The sequence below is a fragment of the Manis javanica genome, chromosome 9, assembly GCF_040802235.1.
Source record: "Manis javanica isolate MJ-LG chromosome 9, MJ_LKY, whole genome shotgun sequence".
NCBI lineage: Eukaryota > Metazoa > Chordata > Mammalia > Pholidota > Manidae > Manis > Manis javanica.
This window is the reverse complement of record NC_133164.1, coordinates 101,812,469-101,834,058: the sequence shown is the minus strand read 5'-3', so window position 1 is coordinate 101,834,058 and position 21,590 is coordinate 101,812,469. Positions and strand designations below refer to the sequence as shown.

Genomic DNA, 21,590 nt, shown 5'->3' with positions numbered 1-21,590 from the left:
TCTCATGTTTGAAGGGGCATCACACTGAAGAGGCAGACTTAACTGACGTATATATGTAAGACAGAACTACAGTCAGTACATGGAAATGACAGAATGCAATTGAACAGTTTGTGGTTCCCAGAGAGTAGCCTGTTTTGTTGAAGTACTAGAGGTCTTTCTGATCAGAAGTCGTATGATACTAAAAGGGATGTTGTGCATTGATTTGTCAGGAAAGTAGAACGCAAACTCTTAATGTTCTGTGAAAAACTTAGGTCAAAATTCTGTTTTGTTTTGGTATACTTTAAATTTAAACCCTATTCCATTTAGATTTCATTGGTGTTACAGTATTTCTGTTCCATGGTTGATTAATAAATAGGGTGGCTGTGTATTACAGATTGCTTGGGGCAGTACTGGTTTATGTCCTTGTCCTGATGTGATTAATAGTGACTACATTCTCTCTTAAAGGTTGCTCATTTGGGATGGTAAATACTGTCACCCTACTAATTTAATTTGAGGGGAAAAGAGTGCTTTTGTGAATCCCTTTTAAAAGCAAAAATAGTCATTAGAAGTACTTTGTTAAACTTTGAGTTTTCAAAATAATAGCTATCCCAACTTAATACTTATTCAGAAGAATTCAGATGTAGTATATATAACCTTCTAAGAATTTATGTAAATTCTTAATGCATGTTTTCTTTTAAATACGCAATTGTTTTCTTGTATTCTATTACACAGAAGGCAGACAGTAACGAGCACTCCTTGCTGGATTGAACTTCATCTGAACGGACCTCTACAGTGGTTGGACAAAGTATTGACTCAGATGGGATCTCCTTCAGTGCGTTGCTCAAGCATGTCATAAGGCTTTGTCACCAATCAAGTCCCATCAAAAGACTTAATGTAACAACTCTTCTGTCATAGTATTTGTGTGTGGTCCCCATGGACTGTTTACTATTCAAAAATGCAAGAGAGAAAACAGCACTTGAGGTCTCATCAATTAAAAGCACCTTGTGGAATTGGTTTCCTATATTCGAATATTAGATGGGAAAATTAGTATCTAGAGAAGATTTTAAAGACTTACTGATGTCTTGTTGGGCATAAAACTGAGTGTCCCAAAGGTTTATTAATAACAGTAGTAGCTATGTGTACAGGTAATGTATCATGATCCAGTATCACAGTATTGTGCTGTTTATATACATCTTTAGTTTGCATAAATTAGGTGTGTGTGTGCTGCTTCTTGATTTAGGCAAGCCTTTATAAAGTTACAGTACCTAATCTGTTATTCCCACTTCTCCGTTATTTTTGTGTCTTTTTAAATATATAATATATATCAAAATTTCCAGATTATCATTTAGAAGCAGATTTTCCTTGTAGAAAAACTAATTTTTCTGCCTTTTGCCAAAAATAAACTCTTGGGGGAAGAAAGTGGATTAACTTTAGAAATCTTTGACCTTATGTGTTCAGTGGGTCTTAAACATTCATTCTTTTTGTGTTTATTTACTTCTAAATCATATTATAAAGAAATGTAGCCGAAAATCTTCCCAAATCTCTTCTCCATTCCTACTTTTGCCCTGAGAACCAAAACAGCGCAGGATGACCTCCATTGCCAGTACTGGTTGCACTGATACTGCCAGGACTAGTTAGTGCTGGGGTACAGTAAGAATCATAGGGAGTAAGTTCCTTAGTCTTACACCAAATTTCAACAGGTAATAATTGACTTGTGTAACCTAGCAGTCTCTTGACTTACTTCCAGACCTCATAAAAACACAGGTGGCAGTATAATTTTTTTCAGGAATATGCTACAATTATTTCAGTATATTTATCCTTTTCTTTTTACAGCCAATCTATAGATAGAAATACTCTTTTTAAAAGGTGTTTAATTTGGTAGCAGACCTAATACACTTTAATTTGAGGTTCATTTGATTCAGCTACCAGATTGTATTGTGAAATGGACCTTTTGTAAGTGTAATTGCTTTTGCAAAATACCTAGAAGAGTGATGCTGAGGTACTATCAGCAGATAAGGGCCATCTGTTTTTAAAGTATGTTTTATTAAATTTATGAGATCTGTTATTTTACATAGTTATGAATTTAGAATTTTAAAAATTGGGGGAGAAGCAGTTTAGCAAGGTTTTTAGCTTAAAATTACTGACAATCTGAGCTATTCTTAACTAATCCTGAATATGTGGTTGAATATTATAACCAACCGTATTTTATTCTCCCCAGTGAGAGTTTCCAGAAGCTCTGTTGATAGTCCATTATGCAGCAAATAATCTTTTTGTCTATGTTAACTCATTGCAGTTTAAGCATTTGTTTGCATCTTTATGGAAATGGAAAATAACCACTCCTGACCTCCTTCAAGTAAATTTTCATATTTTTGAAGATAGATATCTTTGGTACTTGTTCTTTAAAACCGTATTCCCCCATCTCCACAGGTATTAATTTCAGTATTCTTCAGATTTGGTTGTTCTCTATTAGATATTCCCCATTTTCCTGTGTATGTGTGCACATGTAAACTTGGTATAGTAATTTTTTATTCATTCAACAAATATTTATTGTTATCCTGTTACATGTGTCAGGAACTTCCTTAGTCTTTGGGTAAAGATGAACAACACAGGGGGTATGGTCCCTGCCTTTGGGGAGACAACAGTTACTATAACCCTTACTTAACTTATTTGTCTATGAAGGAGAGAAACAGAGTACTGTGATAGGGCATAGCAGAGGGAAGGATTCTCCAAGGAAATGATGTTTGAGCTAACTAACATCCCATGAGAAAGTCCATGTGGAAAGCCAGGGAAGATGAGCATTCCTGGCAGAGAGAAGGGCATAAAATTCAAAGGCTCATTATTAAGTATAAATGCTTTATACAGGAATCTCTGTACAGATCCAAACTTGCAGATCAAAATGGTTCTACAGTTGCTTATAGTTGAGGGTGACCTTGTTTTGTTATTGACTGCTTTATATGTCATTCTCATTAATACTTCTTCAAGCCCTTGCTATAAAACATTGTCATTTGCACCAGGTTGATACCATTTGATTTAATAACCCTTTCTTAAATCTGCCTTGGCCAAATCTTCATTTGGCCATTGGTGAAATTTTCATTTCACCATTGTAGTGACTGGCTGCTTGCTTCCAGGTGTGCTGCTGCCCACTAATTACTACTTCTACTGTCCATACCAGTTGTTACCATTGTCAGGCCTGCTGGAGAAAAGCAGTGGAGCTTCTGGCTGCTAGAAGTGTTTACCTAGAAGAAAACTTGCAGTGGTATTAGAACAGCTCTGGGGGTGGAGAAGAACTTTGAAAATGGTAGAAGGCCCTGCAGTTAACTCTTGCATTGGTATGTCAAGTGAAGCAGTGCCAACTGTGGCATTTCAGTAGTGAATCACATCTCTCCAGTTACCGTGAGATTGTTCTGTGCAGCATGACACTTTGGACTCAATTCCTTGGAAACATCTATGGAGCAGTTATACCTGTCCAGCAGTTGACTTCATGGTGGTGCTTACATCTGTGTATATTTAATGATCTCATATATTTTTTAATGAGATGTTCTTGCATTCTATTTTGTCTACTGTGGCTTAATTTTTGTTGATTTTTTAAAAATAGAGGCTGTTTTCGTTCTGTTAAATGATCTCCCTGTGGAGTTTTGTGTTTATTTAAATTAGCAACATTATTTAGAATTTCTCCTCTACAGTCTGGTCATTTCCTCAGTGTGACAACAGGAGAACTGAGTGGTCATGCTTTCTCTCATATTTCTAAGATGAATGGTGGTTCTCACAGTGGATTCCATAGACACCCTTTAGGGCTGGCTTAGGGAACTGGAGGCTGGTGACATTCCCACTGACTTTGGTCTAACCAGTGGCAGCTTCATTTTTATTCTGTATTGAAGTTCTACATAGATTTTATTTTTTTTAAAGAAGAGTTTTATTGTTTAAAAAAAGTTTGGGAAGTCTTTATAGCCACTTGTTAAGATTGGAAAACATAACCAGAATTTGGCCCACCTTTTGGAATAACTCTGCCAGTGTCTTTTCATTCTGCTTTAAGAAACCTTCCTGATGAGGTTTGAACTACACCAGTTATACTAATTCTACATTATGATATACATTCAGTCAATAAATACTTATTGAAGCCTGTTCTGTACCCAGCCACTGCGACAGATGATGACTGGAGTTTAATCCTGACCCTCCAGCTGTGCTTAGTCTTAGGAGGATTACACGCTCTCTCAGGACCTGTCACTTTGCCCAAAGTAAATCTGCCTGATTATTCTTGAAAGCTAAATAGTCTTATTCTGTATTCCAAGCATATATTTGCAAAATGTTTCATACTGAGTTTTTTTAAAAATCTTAAACCATACCCAGTTTTGCCTAGTTCATCTGTTTTAAACATTGTTGGATTTTCTCTTTCGTTAAAATTATTTTAATTTTACTTTATTTGTGCTTTTTAGGTCAGTTTCAGTCAAGACTAAGACTTTGAAGGTAAAGAATGATCCATCTAGTCTCGCTAGCAGAAATCAAATAAAAGAGTATATGTATCCAGTTGGTTTCTCTACCTCTTCCCAGAACTGTCCAAATATACCTTTAAGACGTTTCTGTCTTTTTTAAATAACTACATACCTTGAGCATTTATTCAGTAAGCAGAATCCTCCTGGTCTGGTTGATTGTCGGATATAAAGTGACTAAAGATAATCTTCACTGTACTTAAATTTGTCTTATGTACAGTCTTGCTTTCATAGCTGAACATTCCAATTTCGGTTTGCCCCCCACAGCCGCACGCTACCCTTCCAGTATCTCTTTAGATAACTAAGTAGTCTGTGGACATAAGCAACACACTATCTTTTCTCTTACTCTGGTCTAAAACATTGATGATTAGACATGACAGATTCTTGGCTATTGTCTTTCCTTCTTGAGCTTTACTTTACTGAATCCTTTATAGTCATCAGCTGAACTTTATTCTTTCTCCCCTTCTCTAACAACATGTATCCCTCATGGTTTTGCTGGTTACCCTCTTGCCAGCCGTGTTTTATCTGCATACACGAGAATGTCTCCTTTAAATTTCACTGAAAACCAAAAGAGATGGTGCTGTTCATATGCAGGGTCTTAATTTCTTCACCATGGAGGTTAATGTTGTTCAAATTGGTCAACACTTAAATCTTACAAACGGCTCATAAATTTTCTCTAGTTCAATGTCTGTGTGGCTAGCAAATAGCTTAAATCATTAGATCTATTTTAAAGTATGTTTAGGATCATAAACTTTTCTGACAGTTGCAGCCAGTTACTTCCCTATAGCACTAGCCCTCTTTCCACCTTGGAGCATATTGAATTGTATTTAGTACAATCAAGAGTAATGATGATAGCGTGTGATCTCTAGAGGTAGTCAGAATCCTAATGAGATCCTTTTATATCTTTTCAAGTTTTTATGAATATTTTGTTCAGACTACCTTTCTGGGGGGGGGGGGGTTGAGGGACAGATTAGCTCTTGGAGTGTAATTCCTGTGTTTGGAGCCTCAACCAGAAAATGTCAACTAGATATGACTGCCTCATGATGGCCTTTATGATAAGAACTTTTCTAATGTGTTCACATAATTTCTTGAGTAGGAACTGTTTTATCTTGGATATTATAGCTAACTTTATAGCATAACTGCCTTAAATCTTTTTAGTAGGAAATAAATATATAATGTGTGTGTATGGATTTATATAAATATACACTCATAGAAAAACCTTAACAGTGGGCGTCATTTATCTGCATACATTTTAACAATGGTGAATGAGTCTGTTGTTTAAATCTCAGATCTCAGTAAAATGTCCTTAATTTGCTTGCAGACATTTTCCTTTCATGATAGACCATCAGAATAATTTTTTTACTCTGCTGGAGTCCTAATTTGGCACTTCAGTAAGTATGCTGTTTTAGGCAGTTTGACAGTTAAGAATCGTAACTGGAATTTATTAACATCATTAATGAAGCTCTGCCATGTATCCCTTCATTAAATTGTAATACATCCAGTGGTCTCTGAAAGGTACTAGGTTAGGGTTAACTTTAAAAAATATATAATGTTAGATTGCATCACACCCCCGCCAAATCCTTTCCCCCTGGCTTAAGATTGTTGCTTAAGGTACCCTGGGAAGTACTACTACCAAGTCCAGTTCTCCTGCATTTAAGCGTAGCCTAAGGCTGGTTCAGACCTGACACTCCTAGCTGTGCTCAGTAGAAATGGATTTTCCAGGCTCTCTGGGCCATCTCGGACTCAGAGGATCTGACCAGAGTACATCAGCTCAAGTAAACCGCAGTGTCAGTTGGTGGGCAGCCATCATGGCCCAAACTGTTCCCCAGCAGTTGAGCTGTAAGGAGGGCCCCTTGGAAGAATATCACTGCTGCTGTTGGGAGTGAGAAGGACTTCATTAACTCCACACAAAGGACTTTTTTCTCCCCCCAAATTTCCCCCAAGTGATGATCTCCTACCCTCCCCAAAAAAGCTCTTAGTTTCTCAAAATTTCTAGTTTGCTCTTTTTGGGGGGTGGGTGGGAGGACACTTCTTATTTACTACTTCTTTCTAACTAAAGATGATAATTTTTTTGAGCCATGAAGTCCATAATATATTGATTTGGGGACAAAAGTGAAGTTGTAGAATTATAAAAATATGTAACTTCTGTATTTTCCATTTCACGCTTTACTGTTTCTGTGGCTTTAAATCTTTTGGCTATTTTACAATGTTAGTCACTAGATAACTTGCCATATTTCTGGTTCTATATTAAGTTCTACCCTTTACAATGATGCTGTAGCATAAAGTTGGTTCTCAGCATTTGGCTGTAGGAATAGAAGTCTCACTAAAGTCTCTTTTCTTCCAAAGAGATTTTCCTTTTCTCAGGCCCTAAGAAGATATTGTCACTCACATTATTTATATCCTTGGATTGTTCAAACAAAAAAAAATATTGGTAAGAAAGAATAGGGTCTTTTTCTGGTGAATGTATACACCTACTTTAAGAATGTAGTCAAAAGTTGATTATGTAACTAATACACATTAAATCTGTAGAAGTAATTATTACATATGTAGCAAGTAGGTAACGGATTTTATTATTTTTTTAAATCCTATTTCTTGGTAAAATGCAGAACCCAAATTGGTCATCCTTAGACCATATTTACCTCAGGACTTTATTTTTGCTTCTTTGACATTGATCTTTAAGGCATAAATACTTGTTATCTTTTTATTAGTGATAGTGAAGCTGTGACACCATTTTTAAACAAGAAGGCACACAGAAAAGTAGAGATTAAGATGAAAGTTCTGCAGTCGCTGAGCTAGGTCACAGTATTGTAGGCAAAACAAAAATGTTCCTATCTGAGAATATTCGTTTCGCCATCTTTTCCCAAGGCCAGACCTTCTGGTAGAGCACAGTTAAAAGTAACATAATTTTGGGCCTTTGTCATCTGAGGGAAATATCTCCAGTTGGCAGTCTTTTTTTCAATATATGAGACAAGATTGTGGAAAATAGTTGGCAGAGTGTTTTCAACTAAAAAAAGAATATGAAAAGACATAAAAGCTGAATTATTCATTTTGCTCTGAAAATCTCAAAAAGATACAGTAAAATACTATATAACTGGACAAAACAAGAAGAACCTTTGAGAAGATTTGTCTGAAAACAGGTTTCAAGGATGAACTCTTATATATAGCTCACTAATTTGCTTAGATACTACCCAGCAACTATACTTAAAATTGACACCACTAAATATTTATGGACTTCTAGGAACTAGCCATTAGCAAGTATTCTAAAAATATTTTTGAGCTGATGCCTTCATAAGTAGCTTTATGCTCTTGAAAATTCTAATCATTTCTAGTGATACCAAGTGAGGAGTGTGGAGTGTTCTTAGGATAACCAAGTGCCCTGGTGTGCCTGGGACTGAGGGGTTCTCTGGAGCTAAACTCAGGATCACCCTATGTTTAGCTCTCTATGTGCTAAACCTATGTGTTCTTGTGATTTACTCCCTTAATAGTTGTAATTAAATTCAGCTGTCGTATGGCTGTCAGCATTTCTGATCCTTGGATATGTGTCCTGTAAACACCACTGTGGATACAATGTAAGATTTATAACATAATAGCTAATGGCACCAACCTGGTGGTGAGACTAACACTTAGTAGTAACTGGTGGTTTAATGAATAGAGAAGGGGCAAATCAGCCAGCTAAGTTCTTCAGAACCTGTGTGTTTATATATGTACAAATAATGTCTTTATGGGGTTAAATTTCATCTGAAATTTAAATGTTTCAGTATAAAAGAAAACTGAGTAGTGGTGTGGATTTCTTCTCTCTTGAGGAAAAATATGGCCTTTGATGCTCTGTCCTCTGTCTACTACCTTCACCAGACTGTGCTGCTCAAGAAGCCAGAATATGGTATTACATGTATTCTCAGTGAATGTTGTATTGAGATTGCTAAGTGCATCAGCCAGTCGCAGGTGAAGGAATTGGATATCCTGATCCAGATCAAGCAGCGTACTCCCAGTTCTGATAGCCTCCTACCCATAGGTGCTTACCAGCTAGAACACTGGCCACAGGAGGTGAGGATTTTTTAAATGCCATTAATTTTGTAATGCAGTATGATGGGTGCAGAGTCTGTTTCCCTGTGGTAGTCCCCAGAGACTGCATCCTCTGTGCACTGTGATGTAGATCGTAGATGTGTTCTTTGTAAGCTTTAATCCTATGATTGTCAAAAGTATGATGTGGTTCTGTTTTGTTTTTTTTTTTAACAATGAGCTGAGGCTTTATCACAGCTGGTTTTCAAGTTAAAATTGTGAAATACTGATTTCCTTCCCCCCCCCCCCACACCAAATATTTTAGTCTATTTAAAGTACAAAAAAATAGTTCTACTTAAGAAAACTGCTTAAATGTCCTGTGATTTCTGGTCAATTTTTATATCCATTTGTGTGTGTCTTTATGTGCTTTCACTTTTTACCTTGTTTGCTCTCTGTGTTAACAGTACTTTCATCATTGAAAGGTGAACATTTTTCCTAGCATTAAAAAAAAAAGCCATTTGAGTTGTTTACCATATTATTATGGGACTAATTTTTAATTGTTTTAAATTGATTTTGATTTAAACTGATCTTTTTTAGAGGGGATTATTTTTTCTGTTCATGCCCTAAATTATATGGAAACAAAAAAATTTTGTTGTGTGTATTTCACATAGTGGAAGTGTGATATTAAGAGTGCATCTTTTTGCTTTTTAAACTTTGCGTTACATAGGAAGTTTATCCTACTCCTAGGGCAGACGGATATGCACTGCTTATTATATTCCCTCCTCCCAACATGTCACGCCCTCCACATTGCTAGTCAGTTATTCATTTTAGTTCATTTTAGAGCTTGCCAGTTGATCTAATACACATGATCTATGCTGTAAAGAAAAACAGGCTAGGTGAAATTCACATTTTCAGAATGTACTCTGAGCAAAAAGGGAAACACTTTTTTAAAAAGACTCCTTTGGAAAATAGTAGCTAAGACATAGTTTACTCACAGTTTGTTAGGTAACCTAACTTTTTATATTATCCAGAATTCCTTTGTGCCTTGACAGCTGTTCCTAAGAGGAATCGGTACTTCTCTGGTTAGCAGGCTACTCTCTTCAAACCCTTTTAAAACAGACATGCTTTAGGATGCAACAAAAGGGTTGCTAAAATACAGTACCCTACGTGGCATCAATTTTTTATTGGTAAAAAGCCTGTTTAAACAAATCCTACTTAAATATCTCCACCATTCAACTTGATAAAAATCTGAAAGGAACTTTCCAACATTGAACTACAGCATCACTTTAGTTGACAGATGACCAGAGGAAGACCTTTTCCATTGCCATTTCACCCTGGGAACATTCCTGCCTACTATTGACACTGGTTATCTGCACCAAGAGGTTTTCATAACAATGCTAGCATCCTTAATTGCATATATTCATTAAAGGGCTGAAGATTAGGCAAGAAATACACTGTATGTTTGGGCTTTCTCCACTCTTGGCAGATCTTTCTTTCCCCTTGTTTCACAATAGATCAAAAGCCCCATAATGCAGGAAGCAGGCATATTAGTATCAAACTGATGTACTCCCATATAGTTATTTTAAGCAACAGATGTTTCCAAGAACTAGGGTGAAGACCATGTTCAAGAACATATTTGCACCATCCAGTTACCCAGCTTCCTTCTTAATAGACTCTTGTACCCTTTCATCAAAACATACAAGCTGAGTCCAACCTGAAAGTGTTGTAAAGTTCACATATGTAGGAATTCAAAGGATAATGGCATACATAAAAGCTATTTTCTGCTACAATGAATAGATTAGGAAATACAGAATTAGGTTAGCTGATGGTGACTTTGTTAAAAATGTGTTATGCTAGTTTGCTCATAGGGAGACAGTAATTACATTCATAAAATCAGCCGTATCAATAGAAGGCGAGAATATTGAATCCAACTTATGGGTAACAAGTTCAGTGATAAACCAGCAACAGACTAAGCATCATCCTTTTAGGAAGCCACAAGAGAATGTACTAACTGCTCCAGTCCAAGCTATATGACATCACTGGTTATAGGATAAATGCATTTTGACATAGGAGTTTGCCATGGGTTTCACATTCTGCCTTCCATAGTTTGTTAGCTGTCTGCACCTACCTTAATGCTATATGCTAATAAGGTTGCTTAAACCATATTTAAAGTAGTTTAGGAAAAAAGATGATCGCAGAGGAAGAACGTTCTTCTGAACAATGTAATGCAGGAAGAGGATGGACAAAAACCCACGTAAGGCATGGTGTTCAAGAATGAGTTAAATCTGGATAGATGGAGAGGACTTGAAGCTGGTAAGATGAGATCTTGGAGCAGAACTCTTGGTTGTGGGTTTGAGTGTTCATGAAAGCTGGACATTACTGAACTACTGCTATGCATGGTGAGCAGCTGTTAGCCACAAGCTAGGTAGATGCTACTGTGAAGCTCACATCTAATAATAGAGCCTAGATCTCTAGGACATACAAGCCATAGATCGCTTGTACCCTGGTTTTCATAATCTGCAATGTGATTGTGCTACTGAGCACACAGCCTGGGGCAAAGAACAGGAGAATACCAGCCACAAACAGCTGAGGGTGGGCTGCTTGTTTGGGTATGGGGGGAGTTAAAATGACATGTATGTGTGTGTATTAAGTGAAACAACTTTTTGCTCACTTATAGCTGAAGAGTTAATACAGAGAACCCTCTGAAGTTTGTTGCAGAATTTTGTGTATACGTAGATTTTTCTGATGAGAAGTAGCAATCATCAGAGGCCTTAAGAGTGATTCTCTATTGAGACCATTTTATCTTGAACTTAAGCTAGAAGTTACTGATTGTAAATTATGTTAAAGTTTTTCCATGAAAGATCTTATCTCTACACTATATTTTTAAAAAATAAATGACATGTAAATAAGATTTTAATACGAATGATGACCCACTTTTAAATGGTTGTTTACAATTTGTAAGTATGCTTGGGCTGCAATTGGAAAAATGATTTAAATAAGTCTAGCTTAACGTCTGGAATAAAAGCATTCTAGGTTGCCTTTTTACATTGAAAATATTTTTTTATTGTGGGAAAAAAACAGATTACTGTCTTTGTTTTACCCAAGAACCATAGGCTACATGGTTCCAACTTTTAAATCAAGATCTCGAATAATAGCATGTGTTATCACCACATTTTAAAAATGTAGTTAGTCAATCACAAACACATTTTGTAAGGAATTGGATTTTATAGAGATAATTGAGTGCTTTCATCTGTAACAGAATTAGTGGCCTGCAAACCACTGTGGTTTCTTACTGTGCTCTGAAATTGTTAAAGGGGAATTTTTTGCTGTAAGTTGCATGCATAAAGTGTGAGGCAAAGGAAAATACAGTTTTTAAATTTTAAAATGACAACCACTGACAAAATGTTACACTCTGAAAGTCTGACTACTTTTTAACTAGCATTATTTTCCTTCTATCATTTCAGTATCCAGATGCTTAAATTTAACATAAGTACAAAATTAAGTTTGAGTTAGTAAACTAAATTTGTAATTCAAAGTTTCTAGCAATGTCTGTATAACATTTCATATAGTGCAATTTTCATTTGCCAAAATGTCTACTTTCCTCTATGTCCTGTTTCCTGCTTTTCCAGTCTACCCCTGTAAGCCCCTACAATTAAACCCTTAGAAAACTGCCTTATCTTAGAATATTTAATTCATTTCTATATTTTTTAAGAACCAAATCATAAGAGAGAGATGTCTAGGCATCTGGCTTGCTTATTATGCTCTTTAAAAGATTACCTTGAAAATGGGTGCATATTTTGTGTATCTACTATTCCCTAATTTATATTTGCCTGGGTGTACATTTTTTCTAATCAGTATTGTCACCAACTAATCTTCAAATTTACAATTTATGTAATTAGTGATTGGTTGAAGGAGGGGTATTGAAGGTAAAATCCTTTAAGATTAAACTGGGAAATAGTGGAGAATATATACAATTTAGTCTCTGGTTGTCTGTTTCTCAACTGGGAATTGTAGTGTCTTGAAGGCCATTTAAACAGTAAGAATGCTGAGGGTGGAGTGCTTGAGGAAAATAGCCCTGTAATGGTCAAATAGTTAAGTTATCTTGGATAATGGAATAAAAACTCAATTGCCTTCTTTAAACAACCTTTTTCTGTCTTTAATGACTTTGGGCAGAATAACATTCTGCTAGTTGTAAGCCTTGGTTATCATTCCTGATGGAATGGAAAATGCAGTTGGAATCAGAGGTCTTGGGTTTGGTCCCTGATTGGGCCAATTTCTGGTGACTTTAGGTAAATCATTTCATCAGTCTGCCTGAAGTTCCTCATTTCCTCAAATTCCCCAAAATTGAGGAAGCTGCTTTTCAGGGAGGTTATGAGGATTAAATTTGAGCACTTGCCACCAAGTAGGGGCTCCATGTTAGATGGCTGGACCTGCAGTCTGCAGAGTAGCAGGAAAGAGTAACAGTGAAGGTCTTTTCTACAAAATCTTCCTCAGAAAAAGTGAGAGAGCCAGCACACTCTGAGATGTCACGTCAATGAAAAAAACTATTGTAGCAGTTACTTGTTGCCACAAAAGTAATGCACACCAACTGCAAAAACACCGTGGTGTGCAACAGTAAATGCTCCTTTAGTTTATGAGTTAGATCCAATGATTGAGGCTGGGCGTCTCTGAGCAGTTCTTCCAGTCTTGCCTGGCTCACTGGGGAGTTGGCCTTGACTAGAGCGACTCAGCCCTTTTCCACGTTTGTCATCCTCCATCAGCTAGCCCAGGCATGTATTCGAGGAGTGGCAGAGGGCAACAGCAGCCTAGCCCATCCCCCAAGCCCCTTTCAAGTCTGCATGCCTCATCCTAATCAGCATTCCCCCCAAAAAAACACCCACATGGCTAAGCACAGAGTTGAGGGACTAAAGAGTTAAATGGCAGGGCCAGTGGTTATAAGGACAGGTGAATAACTGGGGCCCTAAATGATCAGTTCGCCACACCCATGCTTCCTGTTTGACAGTTGTTTGCCAGTGGAAAATAAAGAGGCTGGAGATCCCAAGCTGGGATCTATTTTGTTCAAGTATTTTTAATTCATAGAGCATTAAGTAGAAGTCTTTTTGAATATATACCACAAAGGTGAGTTAAAACCAAAGGAATGTATTTTCTGTTTAGATTCATTGTGGCTGCTACTGGCCATCATCACATGATGGAAATTAACACCCTCTAAACTTTGAGCGTGGCCAGTAGGAACTAGAAGAGTTCATAAATGAGGTCAGAGGAAGCATTTCAGTTCAGAGAAATCTTCTCTCAATGATAAGCATTTACAGTCATTAATGCCACTTCCAAAATCTTTATTGGGAAGCTGTAATTCATGCTGGGCATTTTTAGGAGCATGGAGGGCTTTAGAGCAGCTTCGATAATAATGCTTCAGCAATAACTTGGTAGGCTGATCATGGTATGTTGTAACTGACAATTTTTTAAAAAGTCACCACAATTATCTGTGTCCTCTTTCTATATTACAAGTATCAAAAATTGGAGAGTTGTAGTCTGCCATTGAGGAAGTTAGGATGTGAGCCCTTTGGTGATGGATAGCTGTGCTTGGTCGCCCTAGAAAGTGGACTTTGACCTCAGCCTTCATCTTCTGTGTGCCAAGCTTTTCTTTACCAAAGTCTTCAGAGAACTGAATATATTTCTCCTTGACTATATATATGTTTAAATGGGCTCCCATTCCCCACACTCATCTTAAATGGTCACACACTCCTTTTTATTATTTGCGTGTACATACAAAAACATTTTATGGTCTTCATTGTCAGCCCAGAGAATGGGACCTTTAAAAGAAATTTTTTATACTTCCTAAGAGACTTGCTGTTTTTGTAAAATACAAAAACGCCAACCAAAAAAAATCACCCAAATTACAACAGTCAGAAAAAACCACTGTTCAGTGTGTATTTTTTCCACTCTTTACTTGGGATGAATATGTTTGTTTAATAGGAAATGTTTGAAGCTTCTCTAGCAGCATGTTCAGTTAGAGAAAACTCTAAAATGCATTAAGCCATTCAGCAAGCCATAATGGACATACTTCTTTTTACTTGCTTTGAGCAACACAAGATCTATGTTGGTCTACTTAAAATTTGGTGTACAAAATTAAATAGAATTGTAGACCCTTTTCAAGCATTTTTTTTAATGTGCCCTAAGTCAAGTATATACTTTGATTAGTATATTTGGAACCAAACATTTGTCTGTTGCAAGTTTTCTAAAATAAAGGTGTGCAGCGGGACCAAACATTTTTATTGGTCAACTAGCATTAAGTGTTCAAATATGATGAGCATATAAAGTACCTTAGACATATATAGTATTGAACATGCCAAGTTAATTAGTACTATTACATTAAAACATTTGTGATTACCTATTAATGTTTTGGTAAGTTGTTTAGGCAGTTATTAGGCCATGATCTATCTTATTTTCCAACTTAACAATGTATTATTCAAAAGTATTATACATTTTACATATAATCCAAAAATGTCATAATATGCTCCAGGTATTTTTTTAAAAGCTACATGGTTACATAAGAACATTTGAAGAAAAAAAAACTTCTGAACAATGCATAGGTATAGTTAAAAATGCGTTCCCTTCCAACCCATTCTCCACTGCCCTGCCTATAAAAAGCCTTTTGGTATTTTTGTCTACTAAATGTGGAATGGGAGCTGACATTTTCAAGGGAAGCTAATCTAATCTCCAGGTTCTGAGAGGCCCCGGGTTCTGTGTCCACCATCCTTGACGTGTGACCCTCCGCTATTTCTACAGTGACTCCCAAAGGCATTCTCACCACCAGTTCTTGCCCGTAGCCCAGGGGCGGAGGAAAGTTACCTTCTGTCAGGGCTAAGCCATGTGGTCCAGCCCTAGATAGTTCCTCCCGCTTTTTTAGGACACTTTCAGCCAGTTATTCCTTCTCGGACCTTCATTCTCCATCGACACTTAATCCATTTCTATAACCTACACAGGCTCAGTAATTCTCACTTCGAAAGACAAAATTAAGAGAAAGTGCCTTGTAACCCACCTAACTACTTCCTGTCACTGCTGTTCACAGCCAGGTGTGTTGAGACCAGTTTGTACCAGCCACCTTGGTTTTCTGTCACTTCTCCAATTGCTGCAGTTGCCTTTGGGCACCGTACTTGTCTGTTCCCTTGGATTCAAGGAAGTGATATCTTGTCCAAGGCTAATTCTTGTACTAGTGCTTTGATGTGGTTTCCAAATTGGAATCTCAAGGAAAGCTATTAAAATGCAGTTTCCCTGACTTCCCCTGAGGGATCCTGATTTAGCAGGTCTGGAATTGGAGCACTGGGGTCTGCATTTTTAGAAGCCCCAAGTGAGTGTCAGCCAGCAAACCACTGCTTTAGACTGTGTTCCCTGTGGACCTTCAGACCTTGCCCCATCAGTGTTCTTCCCTTTTCCCACCTCCCACACATTAAAACTCAGACTGTGAAAACAAAGTTGCAGTTTCTTCAGTTCATGTCATTACTTTAAAATCCCTCATGAATCCCATCTGGCTTTGGGAGGGTGTGGGAAGAAGTGGATGGCCTTAAACGTGTCAATCAAAGATATAACTCATTCTCTTACTCAGTCTGTCTCGGACTTCTGACTGCCTTTTTAGGGTAAATGCTCAGCTTTTCAAAGCCTCTGCCCGTTTTCCTCGCTAAGCTGGCATCCAGCAGATAGGGGAGTAGAGGTCATCGCTGATGACAGGGATCACCGGTTCTCCAGTGCTTGTGCTCAGACCGTTGGGCAGTCTTGCTGCTAGCGTTCCATCCTGCTGCTCATAGACTGAAGTTCTTGCTGAATGCTGGTCACTGTCAGTGGCTCCTTGGCTTTTCGCACATTTGCATGTTCTGTGCTGACCACAGCACTGCCATTGCCTTTGGTCTCAAAGTCTCCACTTTAAACACACTCCATTTTCCAACTTTGGGACTGTTTATGTGCTTGGCTCTTGGAGAGTGAGTGTGGAATTTTGGAATGTCCTGAACATCTTTCTCAAGCTTTGGGAAGCCAGCAGTGTTCCCACAGACTGGCCATACAGCTCCCTCTTCCAATCCTGGGCTAGTGCCTGTAAGTCCGGGGAGAGGAAATCCCAGGGCAAAATACTTCTAAAAACCAAAAATCAGTCAAAGGGAGAAATTGAAGTTTAAAACCCATTTATTGCTTACAAACTGCAGTCCGGGCCCTTCTCTCTTTCCTGCTCCAGCAGAAGCAAAACCGGCCCTCCCCCTCACCTCTCAGGTACAGATAAGCCCTCCATTGCCCAGGTAACAACTACCCATTGGTGTGGAGGTGAACTTCTCTCCACCCCTGAGGAATGATGCAGATGCACTAAAGCCATACTTCTCTCCACCCTTGAGTGCCTGTTGACATGCAGATGTACTAAAGCCAGGCGAGATATTCTGGAAATAATACAATTTTACCCACAGTGCTGCCATGCCATATGGGGCCTGCATCTGAGTCACAATTAAGACTTCCCTGAGTGGCTTGCAGCCTAACCCAGGCAATGCATAGGAAAGCATACCGTTAACTCCTCATGCAATTTCTGTATCACCCTCCATCCCTCTCTCTTCCACATGAGGTTTGACCCTGAGGGAAAGTAAGGTACAATCACAGATGTTCTTTATAACCTAGTCTTCCTTTTGGAATCTCTTACTGTCTTAGGAGGCATTCCACTTTCTCCCTAATGAAGGGGCTCTCTTTACATCATATCTTAAGTTCCCTCTCCATATGGCTTAGAGTAAAACTCTACATTTCAATTGTTCAAGTTTTGCTTTTGGTATATGAATGATACTCTTAGAATTTAGAACTCCCTTTTTATGCTCAATAAAACTGGACTTTGAAGACTCCTTATCTTCACAGAGTTGCCAAAGAATAATAAAGACGCTGAAGGTCACAGCTAAGTATTAACTGTTTTCACTCCAGTGCATACCTTTTCCTTCCCTGTCATTATTAAGCGTCATGCCTAGCTTTATTGGAAAGACTGCAGCGGGGGCACCTGTGAGGAAAATGGATCTTTAATATTATCAAAATATTAGTCCAACCATAGGTATTTTTGCCCCAGACTTGTTTGTTCTGGTTTCAGTGTTTGCTTTTTCTGGTCCTAGGACATTGAATGCCTTCTCAACAGCGTGATATAACACTGGTCATTCCTCAAAGCCCAGTTCAGATACCACCTCCACCACAGACCTTTCTTTATTCTTCACCAATTTCATTGTCCTCAGCACTCCCTGCATGGTTGCTTCATACTGGTGAGAGAGTATTCGTCACATTATAATTAGACCTGGGTACGCCTAACTTCCTTGCTAAGTCGTGAGCTCCTTTCTGCCTTGGAAAGCTCTCCGGCCTTCCAAATTTATCCATTCTCCAAGACCTAGTTTAAATTTGAACTCCTCTGCAAAATCTTCCCCAACTACTGTTATTGAAAATTACCTTCCTCCTTAGCAATTACTGGCAGCAGCTCAGGAGACACATGCCCCAAAAGGTGTCTGGGAGCAATGGGGGATAGTGACATGGGCAATCATGATGAATCTTGACAGTGAGTTTGTGAATACAGGGACTTTGGGAAGAAGGATTTCTATTTGATCAGCATCACTTAGGTTTTAGCTGCTTGACTTAGAGGCTAAGATAAGTTTTTCCCAAACATTTCTTCTTTATGTCTGTTACATCATCCACTTCAACTCTTCCAGCAGTGCCTTATGCAGAGCAGGTATGCAGTACATGTTTCTTGATCGACTGACAGGTGCTCAGAAAACCTAGCAGTATTGATTCTTCTGTGATGCCTTCCTTTCCTGAGAGTTCATTAATTTTTAAGTAATTGTCCTTGAAATTGCTTGGTATGCTTCTCTCCCCCTGCCCCGTTTGTTTTTGTTTTGGCCTTCCACGGGGTCCCATCTTGATCAGCTGCTCTCACTTTCTCTTTTTTGATCACAGGTTCTAGCAATCCTTAAAATGTGTTGTGTTCTGGCAGAAGTCATGGGGAGAGGTGGGATTGGGGACTAGCTCAGTCCAGCTCAGAGAAATCAAGCAGTCCCTTATGGGTGCTGAAGCACTTCTGTGGATTTCAGAAGAAACTTCTTTCAAAGCATTTTAAGGCCACATTGGAAGGCCATATGCTGCGTGGTTCTCACCCTGTTCCTGGCAGCCAAGGGTGGGCAGCTAGTTCTTACCTTCTTTATTGTGCAATCAAGGCTGGGGCCTCTTGTTGGCCTGGTCTCAGGTGAAGCTGTAGATATTGCAGAGTGGGTCTAATGAACATTCCATGGCGCTCCAGTCCTTGGGGGGTGGTAGTACTCATTCCAACAGAAAAACCCCAAACCATGTGCAAAGAAGATGATGTTGAATCCAGAAGATGCTGCAAGAATGTGAAGTTCCAGCCATGGCTGCCCTTGTTGATGCGTGGAGCGATTTGATTTACATTTCTAAGTCAGTTATGTTGGCTGATCAACCAGTCTTTTCCAACACTGATTTCATGCGTAGTGCTGTGGATACTGTGACAGAAAGACACCACCTGTTTGGGAGGACCTAGATATGCTGGCATGGCTGTAACCAATTCAGATTATAAAGCAATGTGGAACCAGAAGCTGGAAATACAGTCTGTGACACAAAGTGCCGCAAGGTCCCAGCAGGAGCAATTAGGGTGGGCCAAGGTGGGCAGGGAGGGTGGATAGCATTTGACTTTAAGAACATCACCTAAGCAGAGGCCCAGTGAGGATGGCGAGCATGGAGGAAGGTGGGTGCAGCGGGTGAGTGAGAGAGAAGAGGGGAGAGTGAGCAAGGAGGGAGCCCAGGCAGTTCTGGAAGGGGGAAATGACTTGATTGGTGGCTACTTAGTTTAATATGTGTACAATTTGGAATTCTCTTGCTTCCTCATATTCCTGGGACAAGTAACTTTTTTGTCAGGTGGATGTCCATTTCACAGGTGCCGTTCACCTGGCTTTGGTGTTTCCTAGAGGCTCCTCTGACTGTGCTCAGATGAACTTGTCTGGGTAGCTAGGATGGCAGGCACCCTCTGACGTCATGTCTCCACGAGTACGTGTTTCCTCTATACAACTACCATCATTTAACAGACTGTGTCAGCCCTCTGTAGGATGGCTTTTGGCAAATGGGGTAGAAATCTATTATGCATTTAAAGTATTCTCAGCCTTCTCCTTAAAGGTTTCCTGCAGCAAATCTACTTGACTCCATATTCAAGTTATGTCTCAGACCATGAGTCAAAAGGAAGCAGGTAGGTTGTTCTTTTGGGTTGAAGAATTAAGAAATCTCCACCCAAAATAACAGGTATGAGGTGGGAAAAAATAACGTCTCCCTGAACGTTAAGTCATTAGGCAAGGAGAGGGGCAGGAGAGTGCTCAGTAATGGGGAAACCTCAGAAGATTTAAAAGAGAATTACAGACAAGGCTGAATGTTGGATGTCATCCAACAAAGCTCTTAAAAGATTGGAGACACTGCCCCATTCTTGAGCTCTGACCCAGAGGGAAGAGGAGTCGGAAGACCTGGCACGGAGTCAAGAGCGCTTAGTTGCCTGTCTGGTTCTGGGTCCTCTTTAACCCCTTGGGGTCGGAGTGGGCCATCTTCACTAGTGCACACATTTACACTGGCTAGTCTAATTTACAGTCCCCTTTAGGTTCCCTTAATCTCTGCCTGACTCAGTTTCCACATTGGAGGGATATACAAAGCACCCACCCCAACACGGACCCTGGAAAACTGTGACATCCCTTTACCACCAACTGACATCTGCCCTACGCTTAGGAAACTGAATAAAGAGGAACTCGAGGTCAAGGTCTGAGGCTGTAGTACAGACACTGCCTGTCTCCCCAATAGCACAGAGCAACTCCTCCCGTGACCACCATCTCCCACAAAGATGCCAGAGGGCAGTACTTCCCTTGATGTAAAGTCAAGGATGTTACTGAAAATTCTTCCATGAGCCCCACCTTCAACCTTTAGTAGTTCTTTACTGTGGAGCAGGCCAGTGGGCAGATAGCTGGAGATGGCCACCACTTACTCCGTTGATGTCCATGTGAAGTGCTGTTCAGTGCTAGCAGTGAAGGTAGATCTGAAGCAGTGAGACTGCTCTTTGTGGTTTGTGAGTTAACTCTGATACACATTCTTAAAGGGAAGTCCAGAAACATTTCAATCAAAACAAGTTTCAGAGATACGCAAATAGTCTTAGGTGTAGCCAATGTGCCAGGCACTATGCTAGGGGCTTTATCTCTTTTCCTTAATCCTTACAACACTCTGAGTAATATCCCCATTTCACAGATGGGAAAACTGAACCACACATAGATTAAGTGACTTTGCCCAGGGTTACTCAGCTGTAAGTGGTAGACTGCCAGTTTGGACCCAGGCTTCTTTGGGAGCAGAGCTTGAGCTCTTAACCCTGATGTGGTATTATGTCTCCTTTCAAGGGCATCTCTCGGAGTATAGATCCCTTGATTCAAGAACATTTATTATAGGCACACATCCTATGCTCCACTGGGCAGAAGCTGTCTTCTAATTTGTATTTCCGTGGAGCTGTGCACTCAAATGCAAAGACTGAAGCACCTATTGTTGTCCCTGTTTTCCCTGTGAGGCAACAGGCTTTGCCAGGTTGGGGAACTCCTCCAAGATCACCTGGTTTTGAGTGGAGACCTGGGATTTAAACCAAAAGCTGCCGGGCTCTGCTTTGTCCCTTTACCACCATCTTGGCGGTTTGGTTCCTGTATGCCGTGGGAAAAGAGGAGGATCAGAAGCTGAGTTTTTCCAGCTGTCTTCCTGTAACAACCTCTTCCCCCATCTCCTTGATCTTCCCATTGCTCCACTGAGCCCTCTCCTGTCCGTGATTTCATCTCCCTTGGGGAGGTGGGGCTAGGTGGTGATGAGAGCAGCCTCCAGGCTCATGATGGAGATTGCACGTAATTTTGCAAGGAGGAGGAAGAAACAACATCTGTATGGTTTCTAGGCTTTTTGGACACAACAGCCCTTTGGGCCGAGGTCTTCAGGGCACTCTCTATAGGGAGCCTTGGGTTTTGTTTCTGGTCTGTAGCTGATAGGAGAGGAATACCAGGAGTAACATGATGATTGCAAAAGTGCCTCACAGAGGGGCTCCAGTGTTTGTAAATGTAGATAATG

The 21,590-nt window shown here is 39.4% G+C and overlaps 1 protein-coding gene across 6 annotated transcripts in view; it reads left to right on the top strand.

The window, feature by feature from the left end:
• SMAD2 (SMAD family member 2) overlaps positions 1-8,741 on the top strand; it is a 76,511-nt gene extending 67,770 nt beyond the window's left edge. For all 6 annotated transcript variants that reach the window (XM_037016854.2, XM_073213025.1, XM_037016848.2 and 3 more), the window contains one exon: positions 712-8,741. In XM_037016854.2, the coding sequence (XP_036872749.1) occupies positions 712-835 (124 nt within the window). In that variant the 3' untranslated portion in view covers positions 836-8,741. The remainder of the gene's footprint in view (positions 1-711) is intronic.
• Positions 8,742-21,590: the final 12,849 nt, after the last annotated feature.